Below are 21,275 nucleotides of genomic sequence, written 5' to 3' on the forward strand. Positions count from 1 at the left end.
CCCTCTCTCCCTCCCTTCCTTCCTTCCTTCCTTCCTTCCTTCCTTCCTTCCTTCCTTCCTTCCTTCCTTCCTTCCTTCTTCCTCCCTTCCCTTTTCTTCTTTTCCCGCTCTTTCTCTTTTCATTTTAGGAAATAGTATTAAAGGCTAGTGTAGGAAAAGGAATGGCAGATGATAGTAAATGAGTTGGTATTTTTCAAGTTGAAAATTCTCCCAGATAAGCTGAAGAAGGGGCAATAAAGCTGATATGGCCAGAGGGTACTTAAACAAGGCCATTCGTTTGTTCTTAAAAGCAATGAAAAACAAACAAGGAGCAGTCTTAAAACACACATAGGGAAATTCTAATACAGGACCACTGAAAATCGCCTATGTTGACATTTTCTTCAGTAAAAGATGAGTTTTTTCTTTTTATTATATTTTTGGGATGGAGCCTTATGAACGTTTTATGACCAGGCTGGCTTTGAACCTCAATCCCCTGATCATAAAAGTTGTTTCCTGCTGGTGTTCCCATCCGCCATGATTGATCTGCTTATATTTGATGATCAATTTTCTACAAAGTTTACCATAAGGATTCCACGGAGCTTAAGATTTTACATTTTAATTTAGATGATGGGTGTTCATAGCCTAAGACAGTGTGTGCTATTTTCACAGCTTAGAGTCATTTTTCTAGTTGATAGGATGCCGCTCAAATCCCAGCCCTTCTCTTTTCTTTCCATGTGTGTTTCTCTGTCTTGGTTTGAGGAGGCTCCCTGGCAAAGGATTTGGGTTTAACTGGTTCCAGTGGAGCCTGTGATCTGATGTGTACCTTAATTTGACTTACTTCTGCTTTCTTGTGGTCCATGTAATTCTCCTCATAACACCTCAGCCTCAGTGTTCTAGATGAGGAACCGTGTCACTTTTCAACAACTTCTATTTTCTACAACCTGTATAATATCCCATGAATACTTCAAAGTCTAGCACAAGCTTCAAATTCTTCCTATCTGGAAACAGATCAGCAAATACAATTTCAAAACAGAATGAGAGATTTATGGTAGGATTAACATCGGTTTACTATTGTTACCAGTCTTCTCTCTCTTCCCATATTGTGCTTTGTTTTGAGCATAGAGATAATCTAATTCAGATGTGTTTCCTTTCTATTTTCTTTTTAGATATAAGATCTTGTTAAGTTTGCCTATATGACCTCAAGCTCACTATCCTATTGTCCTTGCTTCCTAGGTGGCTAGGCTTATAGGCATGTACCATCATGCCTAGCCTTGTTTTTGTATATATACACATATATGTATATATACAGATATATTTTAGCTATGTTTGTACTCTCAGCTAGAACTTAATATAGTAGAATTTAATATTTTTTTAGTACTTGTTATCAAGTTCAAGCATTCTAAACACATGCTCTATATCCTTGTAGTACACCCCAGATACACCAAAATATAATTTTAAAAATGTAGGCCCAATGCCAATGGCTCACGCCTATAATAACCCTAGCTACTCAGAAGGTGGAGATCTGAGAATCAAGGTTCAAAGCCAATGTGGACAGGAAAGTCTGTGAGACTCTTATCTCCAAATTAACCACCAACAAGCCAGAAGGGAAGCTGTAGCTCAAGTGGTAGAGTGCTGGCTTTGAGAACAAAAGCTCAGGAACAGGGCCCAGGCCCTGGGTTCAAGTCCCAAATTCCGGCGCTGGCACACACAAAATAATGTGGTTTAAATAGTGACCTGCTAGGAGTGGCCCTCAGTAAAGTAATGAAGTGTCCAATAAAACTCCCTTTCTGGGGTGACATTGATCAAGATGGATTGTACTCATGAATTGGCATGTTGAATTGAAACTCCTTTGTACAACCTTGTAAAGGTAATAATGACATAAAAGTAAATAAAATGTTTTCCTCTCGGGACTCCCTTTCTGTGGCTTATACAAGCCTAGTTTCAGTGAATTTTTCCTTCCGGAAAATTTCTCTGCAAATCAAGGCATATATATTGCTATTGATGACTTAGCATGATTTGGCTTCATGTGTGACCCAGGAACATTTAAACTCTAGCTCAAACGGTTGAAGAAATAGCAATAAAAATAGTAGCTTGGGGCGACATTTCATTCGAGAGAGTGATGGGAGGGAAGCGGGAAAGGAACTTCTGGAACAGTGTGACTTCCACGATTAAACAACACAGCCTCCATTTTCACTTTTATCCCCCAGTGTTTATTCTTATTGCCTCACTATTTCTATTCTCTCTGCTTAGCAATCAAACCCGATTCTTATTCTAACCACATTATCATTTGCCAAGTAAGCCAAGATTAAGCAATCTTGGCTACAGGTACAAGTAGCTGCTTGTCCATGGAAATTCTGACATGCTAAATTTTAACCTGGTAGCAGAGGGTAGGTTACAGATGAGTTGAAAGGGACCTTGAATGGCTCCACCTTTTCAACAAACCTGTGAAAAAAGGTTGTGGGTGCGAGGCTTTGCTTCTCATATGTTTTTATCTCTTCCTCTGCCCATTTACTAGGTCCCCTTTTATTGTTGAGGTAGATTTTCACTAACTGCCAATAACTGCCTTCTAACATGGGATCCTCTTCCCTCTACCTCCCAAATAGCTGGGATTACGTGTATGAACCATCACATCTGGCTCCTTTTATATGTTTTTATCTTCACTGAACATCTACTGATGTTGGAACATCTTTGAGTAGCGTTCTTTTTCTCTCAGATTTTTCTTTTGGATATGACCTGGCACCTAACCAAACAGATGCTTAAGTTTGTGTTGGAGCAGTGTCCCAGCTCTGCAGGTACTGAGCCTTTATTTACTAGATCAGAAAGATGTAGTTGCTGTGTGTGTGTGTGTGTATGTGTGTGTGTGTGTGTGTGTGTGTGTGTGTGTGTGTGTGTGTATGGGGAAGGTGTGGGAGACAAATGCAGAAGCAGACTAGGAAAGCATGGGTTGCCAGGGACACTTCAGGAGGGTAGGGTAGTGTGGGCTAAAGGCTCTTCAGAGTCCTTGTGGGGCTATTCCAAGTATTTCAACATAATGCATTGCATTGCGTGTACGACTGGCAATTACAAAAGAGGATAGATGGTAGATTTGAAGCTGGGAACATGAGTTTGATTCCTAATTTTTCCCGCCACTAGTTGTGGAACCTCAACTAATGGCTTGAACTTTGAATCTCATATTTTCCACTTGTACAATGGAAATAATATAGGTTACTAGACTTATTTCTACTATACTTCATGTGCAAGAAGAATGTATATATCTATCTATATATATATCTGTAAGATTACTTTGCTAAATCAAGGCCCCCAGGAGAAGGTAATGTATTTAGTTATTTAAAAGGGTGCAGTGAGAGGTGGGAGGTCAAAGGACCCTTCAGGAAGGAAACTGGAACTATGAATTTCATTCTTCTGGCTCAGTTTTCTATTGATTTGTAGGGCCATTGTGAATTCTGTTGTTTAGTGACAACTTCAAGTATGGAAGTATTTAGTTCGTTCTATCTATCTATCTGTCATCAATCAATCTATCTATCTATCCATCCATCCAGGTAGGAAACAGGATCAATAGGAAACAAGAACATGAGGGATTCCCTTTTAAGGAACACGAGCCGACTTAGCATACCATTCCTTATTATGCTAACATGTTTTAGTCAGGGCTCTTTCAAGCTCCTGTGTGCTTAGATGTTTGAAAATGGGATTTTAGATTCAGAATGATATATATAATTACTTAAAAATATATATTCTACTACTACTACTACTACACAAGACCAAGTTTATAGGAAGGATGATAGAGAAAACAGTTAATGAGTGATGACTCAATTACTCCTACTCAGAATTTATTAAATGAGCTATAGAAGTCAATTTACTATAGACAGTTTATGAAGTAGGGTTCTCAGTTTGGAAGTTTGTATGTACTATTTTAAACCAATTTATGAACACAAAATGGCTCCCACGAAGAGGTTATATAGAAACTGGAGGAATAAATTTAATACTGTCTAGTGTTCTTTGACCACGTTGGATATCTTTTTATTTTTCTTCAGAGCTAAGGCCCTTGCATTTGACAAACAAGTGCTCTTCCACTGAGCTAAATCCTCAACCCTATATATCTCTTTTTGTGCTGGTCCTGGGGCTGTCCCTGAGATCCTTTTTCTTAAGGCTAGTTTTCTACTGCTTGAGCCACAATGCTACTTCTAGTTTCTTTTTCTGAGTAGTTTATTGGAGATAGGAATTTCATGGACTTTCCTGCCTGGGCTGGCTTTGAACCATGATCCCCAGATATCAGCCTCCTGAATAGTCACCAGTGACCAGCTGATGTCTTTTTAGTTGGAGTACCTGATCTTAGCAAGAGCTTCAAGGATATTCAGGGATCTAACATAAAACATATGAAAAATGTTTCATGAAATGCATTTGTAAATTACCATGTGAGACATAATTTATGGGTGTGATTCCATGTCTATGACATTTTATTCCTTCAAACTTTTATCATTGCCCATCTGGCTAGGCCAGAATCAGTCTTTTGAGAATACTGTAGTACCACTTATGATCTGAAGATGGCAGCATTGGGTGACCTATCTCCTTTTCCCACAGCAATTTGAATTTGTCACTCAGGCTTTCTACTTAATGATGGTGTGTATGTAAATAACTGCTTTTCTTCTAAGGAAGAAGTCTCATCTATCATTCTTGTTTTGGTTTTCAGTTAATGATCATATGTAATTATGTTCAAATAAAATATTTATAAATAATTGTATATTATTAGGGGCACATAAAACTTGAAATTCAGAACATCAATGTTGATGAAAGTTACCCTTCAATTTGGGAGGTGTTAGCATTAGCATTTGTTTCTGTTTAAAAAACAGTAGCAACCAAAAATCAGCAATTCTCTCTTGCAGGTGTTTTTTTTTTATGAGGCTTGGGATATTTTTTCCCAATTCTTATTTATTTGTTGTTTTTGGTAATAAGTAACATATTTGTTTTGAAAAATCTCTAGGGAACATATTATAGATCTACATCTGGAGTGTTCTATGAGAAAAATAAACTATATTTCCTTAAGATTTCAAAAGAAGCAATTCATTAGTCCTGAATTCTGAAGGGTCGTGAGGGGCTCAGTCAGTTCAGCTCTAAGCTGGCTTTGCATCTATCACCAGACAATAGAAATGTGTGGTCATTTCTCTCCCTCCAATTAAGGTTCTAATTGAGGTCTCCACCAATATTCAAAACAAAAAGAAGATTACCCTGAGCAAATCTATAATTCAAATTTTGCCAATATTTGAGTTTCAGGTGCAATTTACCAGGTCTCATCTGTCAGCCACATGCAGAGCTGCAAATGGAAAATTGTCTAAAGCAAAAGGCTTAATTCTCTGAGGGCCAGCAGGCTGCAGAAGCAGCATCAGGGGCCCTCTTTGGTTGATAAAGGCAGGGAACCAAAGGGAAAGGAGGAAAAGGAAACAGCAGATGGATCTGTATATGGTCAGAGTTGCTGGAAGGACTCCCAGATGAGGTAAAAGGATAGAGAGCCTGCTGAGCCAAGAGCAGGAAGAGACAGAGTGACTCTTCCCTATGAGCCATTCCTGATTCTATGAGCACGTTGACTAAAGACATGATAGATTTAGTTTCTTGCATCAGACCCCTTAATTCCTGTTGTAAAAGAAGATGGAAACCCAGATCCTTGTGAAGACCATGTGAATGGCACAGCCAATTTTATCAAAGGTCTTCTGTACCTGTTTTGACTTGGATCATAACTGTGATGGACCATGAAATATGTACGTAACTATATAACTCTTCATTGCGCCCAGGATTGTACAAACGGTTTTGGAGGGCAGATTTAATCTTTCAACATGCATTCAAATCTTTTATCTTGGATTTTCTCCGGGAAACTGACTTTTTCCAATGGCCTGAGGTCCCTGGCCCAATTCATATGTCTAATCATGTAGTCTTGTCTTTTGCCTGGCATTCCCTTCTACCTGTGCTTTCTGACTCCACAACATACAACATAGTCTCCACAGCACCACTCCATCAGTGAAAAGAAGAGTCAGACTGTGCCTTTCTCCTGCCTAATGATGCCCAATGACTTCCCACTGCCTTTGGAAATGCAAATTGATTTTTACTTCAGGACACTCCTTCCTTAGATCTTTGCACAATTACCCTTTTCATATCTCAATCTACTAAAGTTTTTTTTTTAAAGCAGATTGTAGCTTTACTTGCTGACTAAAGTAAATCTGTCACAGGATCTCACTGTGTAGGTTAGGCTGGCTTTGAACTTAGATGTATTTTAAACCGGCCTCGAACACTCAGTCCTCCTACCTCAGCCTCCAGAGTCACTATACGTGGTTTTCTGACTGTAGTTTAAATATCCCCTGACTATCTGACTATTTTGGCTGAAACAGTCATGCCCTCTTACTAGCTGATGTACTACATGGCTTTATTACCTATAGAGCATATTCCACTTGAAACTTTCCTGTCCATTGGTGGTGGTTGTTGTCTGGCTCATCCAAGTACCAGGGACTTCTTTCATAGGATTAGGGACCTCATTGCCTTGTTCATTGTTTATCCTTAGCATCTAGAGCACAGTCTGGTATATATTAGTTCCTCAAAAATGGTCTGTGAAGTAGATGTGTGAGTGAAAATGGATGCACGCCACTGTCAGGAACATTACAGCTCAGATAGGGGGTGGGTGGTTACCAAGTAGAAACAGACTTTCCATTGGAAATTAGGTCCCTGGGTGCCTTTCTTTTCTTCAGGTTTGTAGTTATACATAAGATGCATGTTTTAGACTTTGTTATTATAAATCCATTGTTCTCAACTTAGGGTGCTATCATCTCCCATTTGGCAATGTCTGGAGATATTTGGTTTATTAAAACTTAGCTGGAGGACACTGCCAGCATCTAGAGGGCAGCAGCTGGGGATACTGCCAGACACCACGCAATGCACACCACTACTTCCCATGGAGGAGGCTCGTGTGCCTAAAATGTCAATAAGCTCTAAAGTTGGGGGAAAAAAGTTGAGGTAGAGAGGGAGAAAGAGGACAGATCTATTGTCCCGGAGCTTACAGCTGAGGAGACATGAGATAAACTGTATACCACAGTGTATAGACACTGAAGACCGTCAGAAAAATGGTGTGCTAAAAAAGAGTCAGTGTGGCAGAGGAAGGAGGAGCTGGTGGGTGCGGTGGGTAGGATTTATGGCGGGTAGGATGGGCTGTCATTTTGGCCTCTTTGGAAAATGATTCACCTGTGAAAGTGGAATGAACTCTACGACCTGGAAATGGCCAGTCTTTTGGGTCACTTTCAGGGCTGCTGAGCACTGGACCATGCTATTCCAGACATCACCCGCACATTAAAAATGAATGAAACCGGGGCTGGGAAGGTGGCTCAGTGCAGAGTGCTTGCCTCGTATGCATGAGGCTCTGGGTTCGATTCCTTAGCACCTCTTAAGCAGAAAAATCTGAAAGTGGTGCCGTGGCTCAAGTGGTAGAGCACTAGCCTTGAGCTGAAGAGCTGAGGGACAGCGCCTAGGCCCAGAGTTCAGGCCCCATGACCGACAGAGAAAAAAACAACAACAAAACTCCAAACCCTCCTGAACCAAGGGATGTCTTAACTGACAAAAAAAAAAATAGAGCAAATGGTCATGAGTTAGAAATAATAATGATCTTTTACTCCTTTTCAGGAGTGGTTTTGTCCTCTTCCTTCCACACCTTTGCAGCCTCCCTCACGGTGCAGGCCGGGCAGTGTTAATTCCATCCGTCTTTCCTGCGCATTATCAGCTTCTCACTTTTCTCTCAGAGTAGCAGTGTGATTTCAGCCCCTCTCAGCCACACTGCGAGTTTTTGTTGGTTGTGCAGAGATTTTTCTGTCTGTCTAGGCTGACTTCTTAAGTCCAGTGGAAGTAGATTTTAGAATTCTGGGAAACCTGCATTAGTTGATGCTCATAAAATGTGGGCCAACATACATACATACATACATATATACACACATACATACACAAATCCATAGATGTATATGCATACATAAATATATATTTAGGATTTTGCTAAAATATGTACTAAAATTGTTTTGATAGTTTGGTAGATGTATCCTTGCTTTCTTTATCTTTTGCTCTCTTTCTTTTTTTTTCCTTCAGCATTTGGGTTTGAACTCAGGGCCTCATCTACCATCACCTACTACTTGAGCTGCTCCCAGACCCCTCTCTCCCATGGTTTTCTTTTTTGTTTTTGTTTTGTCAGTCATGGAGCTCGAACTCAGGGCCTGGCACTGTCCCTGAGCTTATTTGCTCAAGGCTAGCACTCTACCACTTTGAGCCACACTGCCACTTCCAGTTTTGAGTGGTTAATTGGAGATAAGATTCTCACAGGGTCTTTTCTGCCCAGTCTGGCTTGGAACCTCAATCCTCAGGTCTCAGCCTCCTGAGTAGCTAGGATTAGCGGTGTGAGCCACTGGAGCCTGCCCCCCCCCCCACATTTTTTTGGGGGTCCAATCATGGGCCTGAACTCTGGGCCTGGGGTGCTGTCCCTCAGCTCTTCACCTCAAGGCTAGTGCTCTACCACTTGAGCCACAGCACCACTTCCGGCTTTTTTTTCTCCTGCTTATGTGGTGCTGAGGAATCGAACCCAGGGCCTCAGGCATGCAAGGCAAGTGCTCTACCACTGAGCCACCTTCCCAGTCCCCCACATTTTTTTAAGATAAAAGTCTCACACTTTTGCCTGGAGCTTGCCCTAAACTCTGTCATCTTAATGTCAGCCTCCCAGATAGCTAGGATTACAAGCAAGGTCCACTATGGACAGTAGTCTATTTTTTCATTACCACACTTCTTCACCATGGATTATCAGAGTAGTTACTCCACAAATGTTTGTTCAATGAATGAACACATTTAAGGAATCAGTTGGAGATGACAGGATTGTACAATATATGCCCACATGAATGTATTTATGCCATAGAAACTCAATTTGGTAAGTACAGTAGCATATTCTTATGGTGTTACCACTATGATATACTTTTTTTTTTTGGTTGGCCTTGGGTTTGAATTTAGGGCCTTGGCACTCCTCCTGAGCCTCTTCATGCTCAAGGCTAGTGCTCTACCACTGGAGCACAGCACAACTTCCAGGTTTTTCTGAGCAGTTTATTGGAGATAAAAGTCTCACAGACTTTCCTGCATCGGTCGATTTTGAACTGTGATCCTCAGATCTCAGCCTCCTGAGTAGCTAGGATTACAGGTGTGAGCCACCAGTGCCTGGCTCACTAACTTTTAAACTTCTGTGTGTGTATGTGTGTGTGTGTGTGAGAAATCACTGCAGTAGATATGATTTGACCTCATGTAACTCTTAGTAGTAAGCTGGGCACAGTGATAACGTATCTGTAATCCCAACACTCAGGTGGTTGAGGCAAGAGGATTGAGGATTTGAGGCCAGCTTGGGCTACATTGCAAGACTCTGTCTAAAAAACACACCAAACAACCTTAATAAAACCCAAAAACACCCACAAAAAGCAAAAACAAAAAAGCAGCCAAACAATCCAGACCCCAAAGTCTTAGTAGTCTGTGCTTTTTCCATGCATCTTAAACTTAAGGTAATGATTATTAAGCAGGAGGGGAAGTTTTAATAAGTGGTCTTGATTCAAATATATGTAAATTGATAGTGTTAAAAATTATGCAAATTATGGACACTGTGACATTTGATTTTGGGTGCCATTTTACTCTAATAAAGAATTCACTGACCACTTCACTGAATATGTGTCTATTTTTTTTTTCAGTGTTATTTCTTCACAATTGAGTTTGGCCTTTGCAAGCAAGAAGGTCAGCTGCGGGCATATGGGGCAGGCCTACTTTCCTCTATTGGAGAACTAAAGGTATGAAGCTGTGAATGAAAATATCCTTCCCAAACAAACTGGTTCAAGGTCATAGGAAATATTGATTTGTTTGTCTGAGCATTTCTGCTCACAGATAACCCATAAATATTTAATAGAGAGGATTTGGCACCTCAGATATGGGTGCTGACCTAACTTTTTGCACTTCTGAAAATGGGTCATGCCTTTCTGGGCTTGTGGTGTGACTCTAATAGATGAGCAGCCATGTGTACAGATCAATGGGAATGACAAGTGCATGCTCAAATGTTAGGTAACAAATGGCCGGCCTACATTTAGTGTTGAAAAATGGGCAGTGAGCTAGTGGCAGTCCCATAGTGGAAACTCGCTGGCCAAGTGGCCTTGTGACTCTGATTTCTGCCACTTCCACGGCTCCCGTGGACTCCTCACTGTCTAGTTCACAAAAAAGGAAGTTTAGAGCTGTTTTAGCTTCTTCCATATTAGTACACATTAAAATGCTTGTGAAGGGACTGGGAAGGAGGCTCAGTAGTAGAGCGCTTGCCTTGCATGCCTGAGGCCCTGGGTTCGATTCCTCAGCACCACATAAGCAGAAAAAGCTGGAAGTAGTACTGTGGCTCAAGTGGTAGAGCACTAGCCTTGAGGTGAAGAGCTGAGGGACAGCGCCCAGGCCCAGAGTTCAGGCCCCACGACTGGACCCCCCCCCCAAATAAAATAAAATGCTTGTGGATGCACAATTAAAACACAACTTGTCAAGGAAGTATATAGTATGTAATAGTGATGCACAAAAATAATTTCTTTTGCTTTAAAATAGAGTAAAATGACTAGAAATGGTGGTATCTGGTAGTTTTATGTTTTAATTAAAGAGTTATCTTTAAGTAATTGGACAAAGATGTTTCAACTCAACATATCAGTTTATGATTACAATGGGTCTTGGTCATTGATTGCTATACCACTAACTGCTCATTAATTGCTATACCATTAATTGCTATACCACTGGGGAAAAAAAGAAACCAGTTTTAAATGTAAAATAAAAGCATCTAATAATACTTAATACTCATTCATGACAAATAGTAATGGATTACATTCTCAACTCTATAACCACAGCTAATAGTAATAGATTACATTCTCAACTGTATAACTATAACTAAGATACATAGTCTGTATCTTAGTCCTTATGCTACTATACCAGATTCCCACTCACTGAATAACTTACCGAGAATGGAAACTGATTTTCTCATAGTTCTGGAGGCTAGGAAGCCATGGTTGTTGTCTAGTAGTGAGGGTTCAGGTGGATATTCCAGAAGAGTTACATGTGTGTTCACAGGGTAGGAGGCAGAGGCTCAAGTCCTTCTCTGAAGTCAGCTGTGCAGTGCTCAGGAAAGGACTCTTCATGGCCTCTTCACCTCCCTGCAGCCCTCATGGCCTCACACCATCCCATCGGCAATACCTGAGTTTTGGAAGGAGCATATTCAACGTGTAGCAAATGGGAAAGACTAGATGTGGGAAAGCAGGTTTTGATACATTTAGCATGCAGTGAAATCATTCTTTGACTAGTTAGCCTGAGATCAGAAATATGGACTATTCTAATTTAAAAAAGAAGTGGGCATTATTAGCCTTAATAGAATTGGTAAATCTATAGGTGTTGGATCTTTGTGCTTGTTTATATTCTTGAAAGACAAGATTTCATTGTAGTTTTATTGAGTCTACTCATTTTATGACTCCACTAATTAACAACAAACTCCTCAAAACTTTATCTGAGCACCTACAGTGTGTACTGTACTGTGCCAGACACCAGGGACAAAAAGGCAAATGGTAATTATGAAGACTAACGATATGAAAAATATCACAACCTTTAACAAATATTTAAATAGATTTTAGTATGTTGGTGCTTTAGCCATATTAACCCACTTCATCCTCTTAACAACCTACTTAGTGCTATAAGAGGTATCATTGTCACAGATGAGAAAACCGAGGGAGGCATAAAGACATTAAGTTACTTTCTTAAGTTACACAGCTTAAATGTATTGGAATGGAGCCCAAATGTAGGCCTTCTAGGCCCTAGGATCAGCGTTCTTAACCACTAGCTGATACTGTCTGTGATCCTTGTTGTCCAGAATTTAATGCCTAGTGTGAGAAATAATCAGATAATAGAAAAGGTGAGAGAAATATGTTTGGCACATAGCAGGCCATTCCTGAGAAGGTTTCTGATGAAGTCTCTGTAGCCTATGCTCAAGGCTAGTGCTCTACCACTCTACCACTGGCTTTTTGGTGATTGAGTCACCAAAGATAAAAGTCTCACAGACTTTTCTGCCTGGGCTACCTTTGAACTGTGATGCTCAGATCTCAGCCTCCTGAGTAGCTAGGATTACCTACCCAGCTCTATGCTCATTGTTGAGGGATGGAAGGAAATATTAGGAAAGGGCAAGATGAACTGAATGGTTAATTGGCAGTGGAGTAACTACTACATGGTCTATTGTCACAGTCTGGCTCATTTAGGGGACTCTCTGAGGCTAAGCATGGCTGGAAGAGAGGGTAATGTGATATAAGTTTTATTCCAGTTAAATCCTCAACAAGACATCTATTTGCAAGTAATCTTATTGCAAATGGCTGAAATCCACAGCAATGGCATGAAGGCATTGCCCCATAAGACTATCCCCTTTACCTACTCTTGAGTTCCTCCACAGAAAGAGTTAGAGAGTGATGTATCTCCTGGGCTACCTCTGTTTTACATTCACTTCAGATAGTTTATATATTATAGCAGAAACAAAAGAAACAAACCTCTCTCATGGCCCCCAACTTTTGACAGGGTCTTCTGGTTAGGTTAATGAGGCATATGTGGGCAGCACTGGGGTGAATCTGTTGGTTTTGTTCTTACTGATGTGGACAGAATCGTGTAGAAATGGAAATCAGCCAGAAATATATACACCGAAGGGCATTGTCCTCCGTGCAGCCTCTTGTTCTGGTCCATCACCTCCAGTCATTAGCATTCTTCCATTCTCAAATTTCAACACTCCAGCATCCTTATGATGGCTACTTTGGACCATTTTTACAATTCAGAAATCGACTATTCACAGAGAATACATAACATTAGCTTCTTTGGCACCCCCTCCTGCCCTGCTCTCACATCAACTCTGAATACTTGTTTGAGCGAAGAAGCTCTGGTCCTGGACCCAATACAAGGATGGATTTATTAATAGCATTAGTGTAATTCTATTTAAGCATCTTTACAGTTTTGAATGCAGTTATGTTTTGTAGTAAAATATCTTTAGCTCTTCCTAAAGCAGTCCAAAGGTAGATCCCAGTTAATTTTGTTAAATATTCTGTTCTATAGAACACTAGCAACAACTCCAAAAGTATATCAGGGTGGGACTTTTCCACCACTCGGGAGAGAGAGCAATTAATCGTGAGTGAAGTCATCTGGAAAACTGACTTTGAAAAGTGGGTTGGAAATAGGATAATTGATTACCATTTACCCACACTCTAGCATGTGTCTTTCATTATACACTCTTTTTTTCCCCTCTCTGTCCTAGAGATGATCTAACTATATCATGCTATCATTTTTTCATTTATTGTTCACTTGCTTATTCATCTATTTTATTTAACAAACACAAAATTGATGGTCTAGGGTTTCATAGAACATGGACTAGGAAAGCTCTAAGAAGGGATTGATATGGATCTATGTTGAATCCAATTCTCCTGGAGACACAACAACGAGGTTTGCTCATATTAGGTGGCAAGGGAATGATAGCTAATCAATGAATTGTGAGTCTTATCTAAAAATTTAATCCATCACAAAAGTAAAGGCAGTTTCTACTTTTTTTCCCTCCATGGCTAAGAATAAAGTCTAGTTCTTTATTTCCTTCAGAGCAGAGAACAGACTTTTTTTTTGGTAAGTGGTCTTAGCACCTACCCACTCCATAGTATTGCTAGAATATTATATATATATATATATATATATATATATATATGTTTTGCTTTTTGAGTTTTGACAAGGCTCATGGTTTAAACAAATGTAGTTATTATTTCTTGGCTTTGCTTTTAAGAATGTCCTTGCATGTGGAATTTGTTGTCTGGTCTTTATTTAGCTATCAATCTGTAGTCTCAGAACAGCTTTCTACTTATCATGATTACTTGTATTTACTATCATTTCTGACATCTGTGGGAGGTGGTCAGAATTACTGTCAGGCTGTTGAGAAGAGCCTCGAGGGACTTGGAGGTTTTCTGAGGTTATCCTGTAGGTCAGTGGCTTGCTAGAGCTAGGATTTGTGCCCAGTTATCGGGAAGAGCATTGAAAGGAGGTTAAAAAATTATGGATCCATACAAATAAGTATGTATACGTAAACCATGCATCTACTTGTTCTGATGTGGGAGAAGGTGATTATGGTGTAAGTCTAGGAGTGTTTGCAAATTTTTGTTCAGAATCTAGGTCCCAAACTACCTGTAAACCTGACTTCACACCTGAGTATTACTCTTTTTTTTCCTCAAACTTTAACCAGGCTTGATTTAGAGAGTGAGGATCACAAGGTTTATATCTGGAGTAGTTGAGATAATAACTCTGTGTCATTGCAAAAAAAAAAAAGGGAGTCTGGGAGCAAGATTTCTAGGGCAGTCACTATTGGAGTCTAGGACCTGGAAGACTCAAAACTGGAACAAGATTTCTTCCTCCATGGGGGAAGAAATCTCCCCTTGGGGGAGAAGAGCTTCCCACAGAGTGAAAGGTATAGTCATACACATAGGTACTGGACTGAATTAGTAATGATAAGTAACTCTATTGAGTACTTTCCATGCCAGGCGTTCCTACATACCTTTTCATGTAGTTCTGAACTGAGCTTATGGGTACCATTCCCATTTTCCAGATAACTACTAGACTAGGTTTACAGAGTGAAGTAATTTGACCAAAGTCATCTAGGTAGAAAGGGATGGAGACAGATTTGAATCTTTATTCTTTATCTTAACTTCCACTCTAGTGTCTTGTAATATTTGCTAGCAATTGAGTTCTGGGAAATTGTTTTGATGTTATAAAGAGATGTTTATATTTTAATAGGTGGGAATGGTAATTAAGCTTTAATTTGTCTCCTAAAACCAATTAATTGCTAGTGGCCACCTGTGTAAAGGGTGGCAAGGTCATCCCCAAGACCCAGTGAGAAAGTCTGTCATGGTCAATTTGCATTGGCTGGAGAGGTAGGAGAGGGTGGGGCTACGAGGGCTGGCTATTTACAGGTCCTGTTAAAACTGTACTGCAGGTACAGCCTTAGAATCTGTGTAGGTCAACGTTTTCAGTTGATCCAGGAGGAAATTGCCCCCTAAGCTGAGGTAGTTGCACTCATTTGGAATTATAGATCTAGACCTCCAGGGAGGCAGAGGAGAACTCCAGTCTGCCCCTTTTAGTCCTGTGCCCTGGTCTCTAGCATTATGGGTAAATCCAAAATAATCCCTCTGGAAGGTTCAGACAGCAGGAGGCTTCTCTCAAGAACTCCTCTTCTTTTGCACTGATGTGAGAATAAAATACTGTCAAGCCAGACTCTGTCCCGCATTACAAAGCCTCTCTCTGCATGAAGTTGGACCAATTCTTGCAGACTCCAGGATTTCACAGGCATGACCCTTCAGCAATGATTTACCCCAGAGTCTCCCTAGGGACATCATGTAATTTGGCCCAATGTTGACAGAGAACCCACTCAGAACATAGAGGAGAGGGCGAAATAGCTGCTCCCTCAAGGGCTTGTGAAACAAACTGCCGATTGGAGCATGAACTTTGGAGTCAAGGGAGACAATATCACGTTTTATAACCCCCTGAGCCATAGGGTGGTATTCAGAGATAGTGAGCTCCTGGGTGGCGTTGATATTCCGGGCAGACAGCACAGAGGAGCGCATGGTCAGAGAGCTCCATTCCAGGCTTTTGTTACTTCCCGGTCTATTCTGGAGGTTCAGTGATCTTCATGTTCATTACCAGTCAAGGAGTACACTGGCCCCATTCTCCTAGGGTGCAGAGGTTCCTGTCAGCCAACATAGCACCTACAACAGGCTTCTGAGAGCAAATGGCATTTTTGAGCACTTAGTCAACTTCCAGTTTTTCACTTATATGTTGCACAGGCAAGTAGGATCTATATTGCCTCAAAGTATATTCTGTGAACCCACTGATTCCCCCCTCTCCAAAAATCTGAAGCAGGGTACCTTGTCTTCTGGCCTTTCCTTGATCTATTTGGATGCCTTTTCCCTGCTAAAATGACTAAATGTAGTCCTCTGGATAAGCGGTGGAATTGTCACATGGTATGTTTTCCTGAACCTACCCTGATTTTAGTCTTAATTATTGAAGGGCCCTACCACACAGCCATTCAGGTTGTTAATGCCCTACAGAAGAACTGGAGACCCAAGTGGGAGAGTTCCATTTCCTTTCCATGCATGTCCTAGACCCAGTGCCATCGTTGCTTGCACAAGCATATCTCAGGAAGTCATTGCTTTGTTTTAGTAGGCTATGTTGCTATCACTGTGCCTGTTCCTGATGCAGGGATGGAAGAAGAGAAAGATGGAAGACACTGAGTCAGCCTGCCCCCTTTCCTTGTGTATTGCTGGATGAATGAGCCATGCAAATAACACCCTCCAGTTAAATGTAACCATAGCATGTGGGTGCACAGAAAGGCGAGTCCTCATTCTGATAACCACTGCTAGCCAGTAGGAGGCCAATTGTTTGCAGAGGAGCAAGAGCTCTCATCAAAGGACAATTTTTTCCCCCCGAAACTCTGAAGTTATTTTTAAAAGGTGGACAGAATTATTGGTCTGTGTGGAACCCAAATCCCCTGATGTTCACTGCACTGTATTGAATGTAACACAAACACATTTGTAGGTGTACTGACCTTCTGTTCTATAATGAAGTTGTTCTGTGGGCTAAAAAAATGAGTTCACTCTGAGAGGCTCTCTGTATTCTGTGATTCATCTATGCATTGATCTAGACAATGGAACTTTGCAGGAAAGCAAATCACACACTGGGTAGAGCCACGTGCCCCTTGGCTTTCATGTCAGTGTTGGCTCGCAGTGGCATTTTCAAACTTAGGGGACCACTGTCTCCTTCACAGAGGATGGTACATCACAGCAAGCATTTTGAAATGGTTGGGGGAGGGAGGACAATGCACCAAGAATATTGATCAGGAAAGGATTTTCAGAGTTTTCTTCTAGGAAATCTTAGTTGTTAGATTAAGATGGCAGTAGAGTGCTTTGGGTGGAGTCCAGAGGTTGCATTAGAGACTATCATTAGGATCATTCAGTTCAAACTCTTCTCACTTAGTGTTGAGGGAGCAGAGGCTCTGGGAGGCTAAATGATCCGCCAAGGTTATGTAGCTGGACTTCAGCAACACTTGGACTAAAGGCAGTTGTGCTTTTCTACCTCTCAGTTAAGGCAGGTGCTGCAGCTCCTTTTCTCTTTCCCCAACAAACCTTCTCCCTTAAATTAAGAATAAACCCTAAAGGAGTAATTCTCTCCACAACTCCATATGTCAGACTCTCAGACTCACCATGGGTATCTTTCCCAATGTGCATTTCTGCTGTTCATCCTGACCTGTCGAAGTAAGGCCTGGCTATCAGCACTCTCAAAAACGCCTCAATGACTCTTATATATATTTTATGTTTTTAAACCACCCAGCCAGAGTGTTGACTTTGGACACCACTGAATTCATCTTGAGCAGACAGCCATTCATGGTTCTTCACTCTTTTCAGTGTCTGTCACGTGGAGAGCTGAATGACACTAACGATAGTTCAAAGAGCAATGGCACCATTTTTTTCCCTAATACCTGCTTTGGGCATTAGTATAATTTTTAATATTAGTTCTTCTTTCTCCCTCAACTGGCAATATTTATCTGCTGCATATTGCTCTGTTGAACTCCATGAAAGGTAAATGAATGCTTTGTAAGCATCTTCAGCTACCGATAGGCACTCCAGGCTGTGTTGATACACAGTGCCTGGCTCAAAATGTCTCACAGTGAGTCCACAAATAGTTCAGTCAGAGTCCCAATTACCTTTCCACGCAGGTAATTATTACTTCTGCCATTTAAGTGAGATTTCAGTACATTGCTTATAGCAACAAATTTAGGAGCATATTTATGCTGTACTGGCTTCTATTCATAGCATAGATTTAAAATTCCATTTCTGTTGGGGGTGTCGCTGGGAACTGTCCTTCGGCATGAATTTTCCCAATAATAAAGAAAACAAAACCATAATCTCATTCCACTCCATCCCTCCTTCAGCACCTGAGACTTTCCAAAGGAAAACAAGCAAGCAAGCAAGCAAGCAAAATTCTGCCCAACACCCAAGTTACTCCCCACACAGGGGGATTCTGTATTTCCTGGCTCTGTAGGATTACTGAGATATCAAATACCTTGTAGGAATGTGATATCATGGCATGTTGGAAGAGTCATTATGGAGTTGAATGGGTTTTGTGGTGTGTTTTCCAGCATGCTCTCTCTGACAAGGCGTGTGTGAAAGCCTTTGACCCAAAGACAACCTGCTTGCAGGAATGTCTTATCACCACCTTCCAGGAAGTCTACTTTGTCTCAGAAAGCTTTGAAGAAGCCAAAGAAAAGATGAGGTAAACTTCCTTCTCTACCATCTCTAGCAAATAAAGGTTTCATTTGTTGCAAGTCCTGTTCTCTCCTATCTATCTCTTTTATCCATGGGGGCTAATAATCTATCTGATTTCTGTTTATTCTGCAGAAACTTTGCGAAGTCAATCACTCGTCCTTTCTCAGTATACTTCAATCCCTACACGCAGAGTATTGAAATTCTGAAGGACACAAGAAGTATTGAAAACGTTGTGCAGGACCTTCGCAGTGATTTGAACACAGTGTGTGATGCCTTAAACAAAATGAACCAGTATCTGGGGATTTGATGCCTAGAATCTATGTGGTTACCATCATAATATTTGTGTGTGTATGTGTGTGTGTATGTGTGTGTGTGTGTGTGTGTGTGTGTGAGCTCAGCAGCAATTCAGTCAATATCAAATAACATCAATACTTTTCTGTGTTATGGCTTGACTTGTCAGCATGCAGTTCTGTATATTCACACCCACTTGTAACTTGCAACATCCCAAGGAACCCAGTGTCAGATAACCACTAATGGAGAGATGGTAGTATGTTTAAATGTTTTAGTAGATTTGACATTCCTTCTTGATATCCTTAGGCAAACTGCATCCTTAAAATTGATAACAAGTCATCTTCTTAAACTTCTAGATTACAACCTCTTCTTCCGGGGACCTGAGCTTTCCTTGGTGTTCATTAGATACATTACAAGTAGCAGTGAAGCAGTTTCCATATTTAATAATATCAGTGTACGTACAGCATTATCACAGATATACCTAGAGCTGTAGGAAACTTCTCATCATAATTACAAAAGTCATGATATTCTATTGCAAAAGTCATTTAACATGGTAGTTGGAATGATATTTAGATTGAGTATTTATACAATGCAAGAAAAGCGGACTTTAACAGGATATATAGGTTGCATTGACCTTGTAGAAACTGAATTGTGGCAAGCTTCCTCAAGTCTTCTGGAAGACAAAACTTCCAGAAAGAATATTAGCAGATACTGAACAGTAGGGTATAAATCTTGGGACTGTGAATTTCATGCTGAAATAAAGTGAATTATCATCTTGGTTGTTGAACCCGTTTCTCTGAACAGAGGACTATAAAATCACTTTTTATTTCAAAGATGAAGAAATTGTGTGAAAGAGGAGTTAAATGATTTGCCCAAGGTAGCATAGTTAGCTGTGTGCCAACATTCATAGCTCATTTTCTCTTGTATTGCTGAGAAGTTCAGCTTGGTGTATGTGTATGTTTGTATGTAATCACAGAATGGAAACTAAAGTCTATCAAAACTAATCATTATCACTAAACAGAAAATGGTTTGTGATTAAGGGTTACCTATATAGTACACATATTGTTTCCCTCACAGCTCCAAAACATGCCAGATCTGTGGAAGGTTGTCTAACTTTCTCAAAGTTTGAGCAACTTGGGAAAAACAAGATGGTCTGAATTTTAGGTGGTCTTTGTCATAAGAAATAAAATCAAGTGGTCAACTGAACAAATAAAAATCTGAACAAGAAAATAAATTTCATCTTCTGGTTTCTTCACCAAGCATGACTACTGCCCCCCTGATTGTGCTTTTGGTAGGTCATATAGACTCCTAGATAGGAGCCTACAGAAAAAGTAGAAAGAAAAGATTACAAAATGACTTTAGTTACCAGATTTTAGCTGAGCAGGGTGGCATATACTTGTAATCCCTGCTATTTGGGAAGTGAAGCAGGAGGATTGTGAGTTGAGGCCAGTCCTGGAGAAATTAGTGTAACCTTATCTCAGAAACAAAATATAAATAATGCCACTCAAGTCTCAAATGAAAGGTTTATCTAGGTACCTAGGTACAATCCCCAGTAGGGCAAAAAGAAGAAAAATAAAATTGTAATTCTTAAATATTTACCCAGCTAATTTTCAAGAATATTATTAGTAAGAAATTATGTTTAAATTTAAGCTAGTCAGTATTCTTTAATTTAAATTTTACTGTAAAGGTGATGTACAGAGTGGTTACAGTTACAGAAGTCAGGTAATGAGTACATTTCTTTGTGAACAGTGTCAACTCCTCCCTCGTTTTCTACTAGGTTTTCCTCTTCCTCTTCTCCTCCCTTCCAAGTTATATAGCTCATTTCCAACATAGTGCCTAGTGAGGATCGCTGCTGAATTGGTTCACCCTTTGTCCCACTGTTTTGTGCTTCCTCTTCCCCTCCCCAAATCAGATAAACTATATAAAAGATAAAGGGTACAGAAATAAAAAAAAAAACAGTGACAAAAGGGAATAAACCATAGGGGAAAAAAGAGAGAAAAAAAGAAACAATTGAAAACAATATAAAACCTCTTGTTTCCATTTCTCAGAGTTCATTTTATTAAGGATCATTTTATATGATGATGCATTCAAATCTTTGGGCTAAATATATGCAGGAGAAACTTTTTTTTTAAAGCTCAAACACACAACAAGGAAAGGTCAAATTGAAACGAATACCCATTCAGAGATTCGAATAATGGTTATCTTAACTGAAAAGGCTCTTCCTTTGCTGAAGCATTCTCAGAACAACAGAATTCTCGAGAAGACATTTGGTGGACAGAATGTGAGAGTCCTGACATTTAATTGCTATTCTAGGAGGAGAGGATGGTGCCGTGGAAAAGTATGGCTGGTAGAGAAATGATGAGCAAGCTGAACCCAATTAAAAGGATCTAGAGTGATCAAGAAGTTGTTTATTTTACTAGTTTTCTAGAACTAGTAAAATATATAACTTCTTATATATCTTGCTTTGCTGCATCTAGATGATCTTTAATAAGTACCTATAAATAATAATCCAGAATTATTCCTAGAAAGAATAATCCCAAATTTTCAGGGCTAGTTGTTGAATTTTCTTGGAGGAGAAAATTGGCCAAAGTGTCTGCCTTCTTTATTGTTTCCATAAGTCAGTGTTGCCTTAGA

General features: G+C 40.2%; 1 protein-coding gene across 2 annotated transcripts in view; it reads left to right on the plus strand.

Annotated features, from left to right (window-relative positions):
* Tph2 (tryptophan hydroxylase 2) overlaps positions 1-18,801 on the plus strand; it is a 104,255-nt gene extending 85,454 nt beyond the window's left edge. Inside the window, exons 9-12 of one of the 2 annotated variants that reach the window (XM_013020280.1) lie at positions 9,711-9,806; positions 18,224-18,357; positions 18,483-18,698; positions 18,744-18,801. In XM_013020280.1, coding sequence (XP_012875734.1) covers positions 9,711-9,806; positions 18,224-18,357; positions 18,483-18,657 — 405 coding nt within the window. In that variant the 3' untranslated portion in view covers positions 18,658-18,698; positions 18,744-18,801. Of the gene's footprint in view, positions 1-9,710; positions 9,807-18,223; positions 18,358-18,482; positions 18,699-18,743 lie in introns of those variants that run through there. The other variant, XM_013020287.1, reaches the window with a different exon arrangement.
* The last annotated feature ends 2,474 nt before the right edge of the window (positions 18,802-21,275 follow it).

Source organism: Dipodomys ordii, unplaced genomic scaffold (genome assembly GCF_000151885.1).
Source record: "Dipodomys ordii isolate 6190 unplaced genomic scaffold, Dord_2.0 Scaffold3, whole genome shotgun sequence".
In the NCBI taxonomy this organism is placed as follows: Eukaryota; Metazoa; Chordata; class Mammalia; order Rodentia; family Heteromyidae; genus Dipodomys; species Dipodomys ordii.